This window comes from Corvus kubaryi, unplaced genomic scaffold (genome assembly GCF_017639235.1).
Source record: "Corvus kubaryi isolate FWS band 111438036 unplaced genomic scaffold, C.kubaryi_AGA036_p1.0 133, whole genome shotgun sequence".
Taxonomy (NCBI): Eukaryota; Metazoa; Chordata; class Aves; order Passeriformes; family Corvidae; genus Corvus; species Corvus kubaryi.
Window position 1 is genome coordinate 29,544,989 of NW_024580667.1, and position 12,479 is coordinate 29,557,467.

General features: G+C 36.3%; 1 protein-coding gene across 1 annotated transcript in view; it reads right to left on the reverse strand.

The window, feature by feature from the left end:
• Positions 1 to 12,479, reverse strand: part of HERC2 (HECT and RLD domain containing E3 ubiquitin protein ligase 2) — a 104,874-nt gene that overhangs the window by 49,570 nt on the left and 42,825 nt on the right. The window contains exons 24-40 of the mRNA XM_042041265.1: positions 11,555 to 11,725; positions 11,345 to 11,448; positions 11,084 to 11,234; positions 10,261 to 10,475; positions 9,251 to 9,383; positions 9,027 to 9,154; positions 8,710 to 8,905; positions 7,968 to 8,104; positions 7,299 to 7,472; positions 7,071 to 7,207; positions 6,836 to 6,987; positions 6,229 to 6,420; positions 5,201 to 5,388; positions 3,404 to 3,596; positions 2,631 to 2,813; positions 1,878 to 2,062; positions 69 to 216 (exon numbers count right to left, since the gene is read on the reverse strand). Of these exons, the coding sequence (XP_041897199.1) occupies positions 69 to 216; positions 1,878 to 2,062; positions 2,631 to 2,813; positions 3,404 to 3,596; positions 5,201 to 5,388; positions 6,229 to 6,420; positions 6,836 to 6,987; positions 7,071 to 7,207; positions 7,299 to 7,472; positions 7,968 to 8,104; positions 8,710 to 8,905; positions 9,027 to 9,154; positions 9,251 to 9,383; positions 10,261 to 10,475; positions 11,084 to 11,234; positions 11,345 to 11,448; positions 11,555 to 11,725 (2,787 nt within the window). The remainder of the gene's footprint in view (positions 1 to 68; positions 217 to 1,877; positions 2,063 to 2,630; positions 2,814 to 3,403; positions 3,597 to 5,200; positions 5,389 to 6,228; positions 6,421 to 6,835; positions 6,988 to 7,070; positions 7,208 to 7,298; positions 7,473 to 7,967; positions 8,105 to 8,709; positions 8,906 to 9,026; positions 9,155 to 9,250; positions 9,384 to 10,260; positions 10,476 to 11,083; positions 11,235 to 11,344; positions 11,449 to 11,554; positions 11,726 to 12,479) is intronic.

Sequence of the window (12,479 nt, forward strand, 5' to 3'; positions counted from 1 at the left end):
ACAGCTGTGAGTTTAATGCACACATCTCCCATACATAAAAATAAGCCACTGAGGGAAAATTCCTCTACCTCTGAGCAGTGGGATATCTGAAGAACAAGTACTAAGCAGGCTCCCTAAAAATCCAAACAGTTTTTCCACAAGAAATTTCATGTCTCTTGACCTTTCATTTTTATCCCAGGATGGAAGTACTGCTTTCAGTAAATGCACAGCAAGGATCTAAAAAGAGAACAAAATCAGTGTTATTCTAGTCTATGTCAACAAATACTAAAGAAACTCTCTAACATATTTAGTACAGAAGAATGACATTTTTAAAGTTAGCTTTCTTTTGTAGTTCTTTCTACAATGCTGATTTCTTTCTGGCTGTGGAAATTACAGAGCTACTGATCTTCACTTTGCTAAGGGATATTTTAAAAGAAGTTGTGACGGTTCAGAGTCAGTAACAATTTTACTGGCACATTATATTAATGAACCCAATCTCTTCAATACTTAGGACATGAGACACAGACACACAGAGAAACAATGCAAATGACTAAAACAAATAGGAAAAATAAGAATACAGAATGGGAAAGTTTGTTCAGCTTGCAGACTCAGAAATTAGTACTAAGATGTATTTTGGAATGAAAGTTTCCAAGTGTTCTGCAAAGAAGCTGTAACAGTTAAAATTCATGAGATATAAAGCTGAATGGTGGAAGGTAGGCAACAGCAGCCACAGCAACACTCAAAAGCAGCCACTGTGAAACCAGGGCCTCCAACACAGAAGGAACAGGCTGGCATCTCTGAACCCAGACACTCAGTGCAGGACTGACAAGGAACAGGGGAAGGTGCAGCACTGTAGTATCAAAGAGCAGAGGGGGTTGCATATTTTGAGTAGGAGCATTCCAGGTTTTGAGCTTCCTCATCTTCTACCCGGAAGACCAATAGAAGTGACTAACAGCAAAGACAACTCTCCTCTTGCAAACTTCTGTCAATAGCATGTCTTTATAGAACTTCAAGGTCTCATCTTTTTGTTGTTCTTAAGTTAGGTGCTGGTACATGAGGAATGGTCATTTCTCTCGAGTATTCCCTGAACAGCACAGATGACTCTGCTGCACTAAGTCCTGGATGATGACAGAAGTCTCAACATACTAAAAACACTGACAAGAATTTACTGGAAGATCACACAAAAATGAACAGGCCTTTATGATACAAGGCTTTAGTTAAAAAATGCTAATGGCTTATCAAAGAAAAGAGTAAGATGATCTTTTGACACCCAAGCCTTAAAATTTGGCAGTTATTCTATAATAAAGTTGCTTTTCAGTCTCATGAAAACAGCACTACCAAGATGCTAAGGAATGGAAAAAGAAGAAAAAAAAAAAAAAGAAAAAAATTAAAAGAAAGGAAGAAATAAGAAAAGGGGAAAGATGACAAGGGAAACACGATACCAAAACAAGATGCAAAGATGTAGCTTCTTTAGAGACCGTAATTAAAATAATATTAACAGTTTCCTATGGAAGGAGAGACAGTAGACAATACATAATTCAGTAACTATAAATGAAATTTGACTTTTTCCTAACCATTTACTTGTTATTCTTTCATTTATTCAACTTATAGGAAACATTTTATGGGAGTTTCTGGAGCACATTTTTGGAACACTGTTCTGACCTTTCTTTCAACAGAACAAGGGAGTCTATAGTACCCTGAAGGCTGAAAATTCAAGAGATGCATATTTAAAACAGTAAATCCTAAATATAAAGAAAATGTTATCTTTTTTCCAGCTAACTAAAAGGTGATTTATGGACATTTCCCAGCTGTTTTGTAAAATACACTTTTTTCTTTAAGACAATTGAAGTCTATTAATTTTATTGCCTATTGAAGTAATTTGGAAATACACACATTACCTGTCTCTGTAGTGAAGCAGCAGTGAAAGATTCATGCCCCTCAACAATTTTCATTAGCAAAGTTATCCACTGAGATGTACTAAGAGTGCTGCACATCTGAGGCATGAGTGCTATGCTTCGAATGAATCCCAACGTGCACCAACTCCTATGCTGTTCTTTATAAACTAATTTATTTGGCAAGGAAGCTAAAAACAAAAAGACATATACATGTAACAGTTGACTTTTCCACCAGCTACGTAGCTCTCTATATACTACATGGGACTTTTTTGGACAAATCAGAACACTGATCTATTTCACTGTCTTTACATGAACTATTAATTTCAATTTTAGAGCTTGTAATGAATTTTATTAAATATGCCTTTAAAACAATTCTTATCATTACACTGTTTCCTCATTTCAAAGTATTTAACAGCATTACTTCTGAAAATTACAAAAAAGCTACAAAAAGGAGTATGACACACCCAGTCATACTGTTGTTGCCAAACACAAAAAGGCTGCTAATAAATTAATTGTCTAAGTCAACAATTCACATCTCATGCATTTCTTCTCCTTTTACTGTTTACGTTCTAAGAATGCACAGGATCACTTCTATTGCCTTTAAAAAACAAGGTTTTAAAAGCTCTGAAAATGCATATTCTAGCCTTTGCCCTTAAAAGGATTAAAAACTACTAACAAAGTATTTACAAACTCACAAGACAACAAAGCACAAAACAGAAGCACACAGCTCAGTCAGACTGCTTCTATGTAATATACCTGATTTATCTATTGTTCCACTCTCCACAAGCATACGGAGTAGACCACACAAAGTCCGAGTAGCATCACTTTGCATGACTTCAGCATGGACACCAGCAGAGAGACACAGTGTCTGCAACAGGTTCACAGTACTTGTCAGCATCATGGAAGTAGGGTGGAGATTCCTTTCAACTTGTTCTCCTTCTGAAGGAAGACACAAAAGGCAAAGGAATACATTAATACCGAGTTATTTTATTTCACAGAGGTTCTGAGACAAACATGATGTGAACAATTCGTTAGAAATATTTTCTCGGAGATGACCTGACACTAAGAAGATTCCTTATTTCCTACTCCAAGAGCAAAATATAAACCAGGTATTTTGCACATATACTTTCAAGTTTTTCTCTAGCAGTACACAGCTGTTGCCAAGAATAGGGAAGCACTCGGACTCAATGTATAATTAGGCCATATAAAAATCCCACTTCAGGGTGGTACTAACACCTGTTAAAATGTATACCTCTTGGTATCCGTAAATGAAACTATTTCAACTGAATAATACTGTTTTCTCTGACCCATGAATACACAACAAATGTGACACCATCTTGTCTATCTTCCTTTCTCATTCTAAAGTTGCATTAAGAAAGATTCTGGTCAGAATTGTACACCTATTAAATGACTCTTCTTTGATGAGGCACTTGTTCCTGTAAAAGAAACTGTTTTATATTACAAGATACCAATTTTAAAATTCAACTAAAACTGTGCCTCCACTTTTATGAATTTTTTTTTTTTTTTACCAGAATCATCCTCAGTGTCTGAATCCTCTGTTGTGGGCTGCGTTGCAGGTGGTGGCTCAGCTAGTTTGAGATCATATTTCCCCTCCTTTCCCATTCTGTAAGAATTTGTACTTCCAGTGTCCCACTGCACTCTAATCCAGCCATCTTCTCCCAGTTCTCCAATCACACGACCCAAACCTGGTGTGGGTCCATCCTGACAGAAGAGAGAGGTTCAAGTGACACAATCAACAACACTAATTCATACCCAAAGTTCATAAAATAAAAATGCAACTGCTCTTTTTTGCTGCTAACCTAATGATAGGTAGTAAACATTCAACAATGTTTCAAAAATCAAGCATAAAGTTAGAGAGCATTTCACAATTTTCAAAAGAATCACCCCAGTAAGCTGCATATTTAGACATTCATGGCTAGATCTCTTTTACTGTGTCTTACATAAGTAGCAGTTATGTCCTACATAACTGGAAATGTATAATATTGTAGAAAATGAATTATCCAATTTCCTGTTAAATGGTAAATTACCACAGTCTCACTAAAAGAGAATTTTAAACATCTCCAAAAATAAAGCTAAAGAAATAATTAACGTATTTTATGTTAATTCGCCAAGTCTTTCGTTGTAAATAGTCAGAATTGCACAGCATTACTGTAAGACAGTGAAGGATTGATAAAGCTGGTTGTGAAAAACAGGAGCTGGGCCTCTTGCTTATCTCGCATCTGGCTCCAGCACAACTGAGTGATGTCTGGAGTGAAGCAGAGCTCTCATGCACCGATGTCGTTTCAGTGAGGCACAGAAGGGCACCTGGGCCTCTGTGTGAGCCAACAGCCACACTCCCTTCACCGTGAAAAACAAGCCTTGTTATAAATCCAGTTTATTCAGGAGATAAGAATGCATACAAAGACCCTCTGATGAAGATCAGACAGCCCCTACTGCTGCCTCAGCACATGGAGGAGGACCAAAGTATTGATTCCACCTCTTTCATCAACTGTAAATTCTGACAAAAGGTAACCAAGACCCTCATTAAGCTCCACTAACATATTAACTTAGGCACCCCTCAGGAAGCAGATGAAGGAAAACATAGGATGTGTAATAATGCACGTATGGCCAAAGTCACCAAACCCCACCTATAACATGATTGTTCCATCCCACTGGAACAGGCCAAAATTTATAGTATAAAATAGTGGCTTCAGGGGCAGAAATGGCTAGAAGGGGAAAACTCTGTCTGCTCAAGATCTATTCACAGACTATATCTCTCTTCTTTTCCCAAAGAGAAGCCTTTATGTAAGCTTTGCATCTCCAACAGCACACCTGGCAGTATTAATTTACATACACACCTATATATATATATGTGTGTGTGCATGTATATATATACACCTATATATGTATATATGTGTATGTATAGTGCTGTTAGATCTCTTACTATACTTTCTGTCACAACACATACTAACACCCAGTAATTAGTGCAATCATCACCAGCAATCCTGAGCCTGCTTTTCTGGTGCTTCAAATAACCACACTATTTGTGCCTCTGTGCTTGTGCAAGTTCTCCTCCAAACTCAACAAGACTTACAATGTTAAACTGGGCTACAATAAGAAATTAAGCCCAGCTGCAACCAGCCCCCCCTATGATCTCTGAAGATTGACTGGAACGCAACATTTATTTTCTGTTAAATTCCCATACCCTTAATTCAACATTTTTGGAATGTAAAATTCCCTTGATTGACCAGAAACTTCACAGACAGTCCACCGAATAGGGACTTTAGATAATAACACACCCAAAATCTGTATGAAAGAAGTCGTACCTGATCACCCCATTTCCAGTCTACCCCTCTCACCACTCTGGTACCAATTTTCATCATGGCTGCCAGCTCTGGTCCAGAAACAGGGAGCTGAACAGGTGTAGTTTCCTTTCTTGACTCTTCTAGGACCGTGGCAGAAGCCCCATGACAAGAGGCAATCATATCTTCTTCAACATTATCAGAACTCGGTCCTAAAAAGGAAAAAAATATGAAAAAAATTAAACCCAACTACATGTTTTTGATATGTACCTTTGTCACATGTAAACTTTCAGGCACAAACTTTGTAATATAAAAGCAGTAAGAAACAGGAAAGCTGACTGAACAGGTGATAAGTCAAATGACCTTTAAGAAAACTAGGATGTAATGGTTTTGAATGCACAGGAATTGAAATACTTAATTTTGAATAAAAAAACAAATGACAATTAAGAGACATTAATAATGATGACTCAATTGGCTAAATGGTTCTACAAACAGAATTTTTTTGAAAAACTTTCTGTGTGCACTCCAGTTAAACACAAGTTACAGGAACAAATGTTTGCTATTATCTAAGAAAACCAAGAGAGAAAAACCATGGCAATTTGAATCATAGCAAAACACACCAGAGAACTTCCTATAACAGAACAAAGAAAGCTTCAAGCTTAAATATGCAGACTGAAAACATTTTTAATACATAGAAAAAATGAAATGGAGATTAGAGAGTAGACAGTTTTTATTGTTTTCATTTTAAATTTTCCATTTTTTATTTATTTGTAACAGTTCCACCAAAACTACACATCAATTGAAATTTTAGCAAAGGATGGCTGAAGCAAACACTTAATAGAAAAAAATCATGACTGGAAAAAAGCTGCAATCAAATTAACCTCCTTCTCAACCATGCTTACAGATGTGTTTTTTGTATCGGGCTAAAATAGCATTAAGCATTATCATTAAGCAGCAAAGTAATTCTGTAATTTGGGTACACCAACAGGTAAAAAAATACAGGAGACTTGTAAAGCAAATGCTTTCTTCTGAGTAAGAAAGAAGAACTGTACCTATCAGCCGCAGTGTGGTTTGTGTCAAGGCCAGCATGCCAGAATTGAGGAGCAGGCTCAAGGTATTCGCACCATGCTGCAGCGTCAACATGTTCAGCATGACCAGCAGAAAACGCGCTTGTGGAATAGTTCCAAGACTTGGTCCTGCTGGATTCTCATTAGTAATTGTTTGAAGAGGAACAGGCTGTAGACCTAGTCCGATTGTAATACAAATAACAAAGTCAGCTGACATTTGGGAGCTACAATAGAAGAGGTTACAGATTTGTTTGATTGACGGTTTAAAATATTTTTTATTCCCTACTCAGCTCTGAGAACTTACAAGCTGAAGTTCCAAGAAACCGATTCTAATTTGTATTTTAATGCTAAAATGTTACTAATGAGTAATCAACCACCTGTTGCTGGGAAATGGGCAACATACTCAAACACTGAGAAGCGAGTTAATAGGGGGTCGAGGTGGGAAGGCTGGAATGACACACAAAGTAATTCTCAATACAAAACAAGGGAACAGATTTCAACATCCCAATTATTGGGAACTTTAAAAAAAATAGCAACAACATTAACGTAAAACAGTTTTCTCTACAGACAACAGCAACAAGATGAGACTCACCTAGTTCTTTAAATTTTGCATTAGCATCTAGCAAGATGTTCCGGACATTCTGAATAGCCCATGCATACAACTTTCCAAAAGTTACTTCCAGCAGCATTCTGTTAAATGGCGGAATCAGATCGACATCCTTCAAGCAGTCAGTAAGAGGCTCCCTTCAGGGAAAAACAACAACAACAAAGTAAGTACTGTTTTCTTATTGAAGAATTGTGGAAGCAAAAGCAACAAGAAGTTTTACCCTATATTGGCTCCTTCTGGAATAAGCCTCTGCCATCCACAGAACATAGCATACTGCACAGATGGGAGCAAAAAACTTTTAGCTGACAATTTCAGAATAGTATCTATTCCCTCCAGACGAACTTCTGCTCTTTCCAACTGTCAAAGACAAAAAACCGAATTGTCACACTTACGTAAACGGCTAATAATTGTCATAATTATGTCAAGGTCCCATTTCCATTCATTTTACCTGTTTTAATAAACATTTTCTCATTTTTTCTACATCCACCGGCTCTTCTTTAAGTGCAAATTCAACAATGGTGTTAAGGAGGGCAGACTGTGGATACAAGCCCTGAACATTTTGCTTCAGCCATTTGTATTTGTGGACACCTGTAACTGTACTCAAAATTGGCTGCCACTTATCCTGCAAAAGAAGAAGGTAGCATGTTAAAACTTTTTAAACAATTTTAAATTATTGAAAATATAAGTTATTTCATGAAAAATAATTTCCAAATTTAAAACACTAGGGTGGTGGAAATAAAAACTTTTTCAAAGTCAGAGAAGAGTTTAGTATTATTTAACTCATCTTTTTTACTATTGCTACATAAAATTTCAAATGCGTTAATGTTCAAAGAAAGAGGAAGTAACCCATCATAACATTTTATTTTGAAGCTTTATCTAAGATTATCAATAATTTAAAAATTAGAAAAGGTATCTTTACATATGCTAAATGCATAGTACAACCTTATTTTTTAAAATTATTCCAGGCTTCACTGAAACAACATGTCACACTTAATTACACATCCCAAACACCATTATCAGAACATTTAATGTCAAGCTACTGCAATCATGCTTTAACTCATACTTTTTTCTCTTGTTATTTTTATTCACAAGGTTGATTCAAAATCTGATAACTTACCTTGGGTGATTTGATTGGTATGGGCTTTTTATCTATAGGGACAGGACTGTGAGGTACCACACAGGATTCTTCTAAATCACTCTCTTCATTTCCAATTTTGGATTCCTCTACATCAGCAGATTCAGATTTTTTTGGCACTATAAACAAAAAAGTATTATTCTTTCATGCAGTCTGATTAGGTTTTACAGCATCACATTTTTAGGTTTGCATGATAACCTAAGCACACAGAATACTTAAGAACTGTCTGTAATAAAATGGAAATGTATTCTTGGTGAATAGTTGGACTCTATGTCCAACTATTACCAAATTAACTCTGGTATTACCAGCAATATCCTTTTCTCTTTAAGGACAAACTTGAAAAGCACTTCAGTGTCTGTTCACCACATTAATTTATTTCCAGTTAAACCATTTTTTGACTACACTTTAATAAAACATGATTTCTAAAAAGATGTCACTTCCAGTGAAGTGTTACTAAAACAAATTCAGAGGGTCTAATACTGAAGGATCATTTTTAATCCACTGAAACATGAAGAAACACGCCTCAACTACCCTTGACACTCGTTTTCCAGTTCTTGCTGTAGGATCTGACATGCAACCACTGGTTTAGAAAACTTCATGAAAATGCAGCAGAAAGCAAATGGCTTTGATGTTTTATCTAAGGAGAGCCTCAAATAGCAGCAAACCTTGAAATAAGATGGATTTTCATTGTTTCAAAGAGAATACAACATTAATGCTGCTTTACCTCTTTTTTTCCTTTTTTCTCTAATAATTTTCTGAGCTACCCTTCGCCATCGGGGCAAGGAACTAAGAAGTTTAAACTTGGACATTATAGAGAGATCATTGCAAACTGCAGGACGTAGTTCATTGAATAAGAATCTCAAGCGCTCAATGACAGGAGCACAAACTTCCTTGTAAGAACGCCCTTGTTCCTGATGGGTCTAGGAAAGACATAGAAAGATGAAATTATTGTATAATACACAAGAAAATGAACAATATATAGCTTTTTAACAAAACACTTCAAATGAAAATTATCTTTACATCAGCAGCTAAGGGGCTTACCTTAATAAGTGAGCATTTTGCTTGGTAGACAACACGGCACACATCCACTACAGATTTTGGTAAGGTTTTGTGCTTTACCTGGTCAACTCCAAGGGTACCAGGATGAACAAGAGACAGTGCTACATGACCTTAATGGAAAAAGACAATCTTTGAATATGCATTTCCAAAATCATCCATAGCAGAATTTAAACTGACCTAAACAAACACACCACAAGCCTACCTACCCAAATCTTCATGCTTCAGAAGACAGCATAGTAACAGGCGTCCTACTTCTTCCACAGGATGCTCAGGAGGGAATGTGATTGGTGTTGTTAAGTGACACTGTTTACAGTATCGCTCTATTTGACACAAGAAATCCTAAGAAAACACACAATAGCCACTGTTTAACTTCAGTTTTAAAATACAATGAAAGGACTCAAAATACTACAAGGCAGCATTTAAATAACGCTGAGCAATCTCCACAACCTGAACTAACATTCTTGAGGTACAACACTGAGTATGTGCAATTTAACACACAGCAACTACAACCCAATACTGCAAATACGCTACAGCCTTCTTCCTGTACAAAAAGCAACATGGCTCAAGGAAAAAAGCTACTTCTGCTTTTATCTCTTCATGAGATAGTCAGGTCACCTAACACAATTTTCAGTTGTCTTCTCATTAATCATTATTCATCATTATCGCTATTCCCAAAGATTATTTGGGATTCTCTTCATAAAGGAGCTGAACTCAGAGGGCTAGAAAATCTGAAGATATTACAGAAGATACTGATCAATGTAAACCATAGGGTTTTTCAGAACATCCACAATTCTAATCACGTGAAACTTGAACCTCAAGCCCCAAAGGAATTTTAAGCCAAAAGCATACTGAAACAAAATACATTTGCAGCTTGACAGGAAAAACTCTCTCTTAGTTCAACTGGAGGTGAGCAGGATCTCTCAATGCTACTGAAAGTTGACATGAGAAGTAAAGCATTACTAATTTTTTGGTAAGAATATTCAAATTTTTAGTTCTCCCACTCAAAAATTCTAAAAATAGTGAAGAAAAAATGTACTGTTGTGCTATCAAGTGAAATATACACATTTTATCCATCAGTAGTATTCAACCATTCTTTTCACAAAAAGTAATTCTGAAATAACTTTTTCAATTGTTTTGCTAAAACTTGTGGAGAATTTTCACCACCACTATCACCCCTCAGAAACATTTTTTGTGCACAGAACTACTGAGGGCCTACCTTCACGGTGTGATCCTGAATATTATTATCCGCAATAGCTTGGAGAAAGGGTTGTGAATGGTCACTCAAAGTTAATCGATGTGCATATAGTTTTGATTTATTTGGGGTAGTGTTACCAGGTGAACTGCAATGGTCTTCATCTTTTTCTTCATTGTAACTGTAATGAATCTGACTAGTTTGCAAGCCTCCAGAAAAGATCGATGACTTCAACCATTCTGAAGTAAAGAAAACATGAGTGAATATTCTGATCAAAGACTAAGCTATCAAGATTCAATTTCCTGTAATAAAATGCATTCACAGCTTCAACAAGACTTAGTAAATCTTTCATTTGCGGAAACTTTTTCACAGGAAAAACAAAAGGGTTCTGCAACTGAGAAACAATTAAGTAACAGGGCAGCCATCATCTGTTTAGAGATACAGGGGACCTTAGCAATTTTTCTGCTATTAATATTGAATTATACCTTCTATTGACCAAACCAAGACACCCAATAAGAAAATTTCCAATACCACATGATCCAGGCACTCTTAACTGACCACAAATTGGTGAGATAGGAGACTGTGTAGCATCGTTTTCTATTTTATGTTGCATATTACAAAATTCTGAATTCGACTGCTCAAAATTATCTAACCCCTATTTAAATCTTGCTAAATTATTGGGATCTTGATGAGTGTGGTAGTTAAGGTTAAGAATGAAGAACTCCTGCAGAAGATCAAGACTAACGAAGTGCTAAATTTTCAGCAATTTATTCATCCTTTGTCTTTTTCTTGCATGCTTTGACAAGTATTTATCACTTTTTAAAGCTCAAAATGACGTCCTGCTTACTGGCACATTCAATTTCCAGAGGAGAAAGTGGTGTGCTCATTGCCAGGTAGGAAGCATGCAGTCCAAGGAGAAGACCCAAATTCCTCTCTGTGTCTATGAGAGGTGATGACAAAGTACTGAGATCTGGCGTTGTAATCACTTCCTGGTCAGGCTGCACAAAAGAAACAGTAATTGTAAGCTAGAATTGAGCTCCAACAAGAATTCCAACAGCAAAGTAATGCTTTACTTTAGAAAACATTTACCCATTAGTAACATTTTTACCTCTATATACTGGCCAACACAGAAGGCGTGCATTGATTCCCGTGTGTCCTCAAATTGCAAAGCAGCTTCCAAAGCAACAACTGGGTCCTCACCAGCAAACTGAGCTAATGAAAGAATGATGTAGTCAATACAGTATCTAAAAATGTGGTAATTCCACCTAGTTTTGAAACAAAAGTAGTTTGTGTCTGTAAGTCAGATGAAAATTCTCACCAAGTATGCTACTGCCAGTTAAAGACTGGGTTTGGAAGTCCTTTATATCATACACTTTCCCATCAATCACTGTCCAAAATCCTCCGTCTTTGTTGTGGTTCTCTAGATCAGCCTTACGTATAAGTGTCACCTCCTCATTATTTCTGCAACTCTGGCCAGTAAAAAATGAACCTATTCATATAAAACAGAAAAGAGAATTTATCAACAAAATATTGGAAAGTAAGGGGTTTTTTCTGAACATTCTTTTAATAGTTGCCTAGTCAAATTTTTCACTTCTATTCAAAGGCTGCTTTTTTTTTTTACATGCTCAAAAGTAATAATGGCTATTAATATGTTACTCATATTATGCAATTCAACTATCTGTATACTGTGTGCTTTTATGCACTGATCTCTAATGTCACCTAGCATTGCCCAGCTATATGGCTGTTTTGTGTGGAGGTGGAGCAGAACAATCAGGTTTCTGGCAAATCACTGCTCTAATCGCTTCTTCCTCCAAATTACTTTGGTTTTATTACTCAGTTGCCTGCAAGGAATTTGCTGTATATTTAATTTCAGCCTAATTCAGTTTTTTTTTTTAATATAAAAGACTCTTCTCTTTTGACCACAGACACAGCTCATATTACAAAGTACCCTGAGAAAATAAAAATTCCTTATTTCAAAGCTTTCACATTACTCATCCTTTGTGTTACAGACAGAGTTTAGTAACAAAATGCCTAGATGTACTACACAGGTTTTCACTGCAACTTTTCACAGTCAAAATGTGAAATGATGTGAACTACTTCTTGAAAAAGCTGCATCTGTACTCTGCTTAATCCTACCTCTATATGTAACTTCCTTAAGAATGTACTGACAGAATAAATAGTGCCATATAAATTGGTTAATAAAACTTTGTACTGTGAAGTAGAATTCTCCTCCTGAGAGTAGT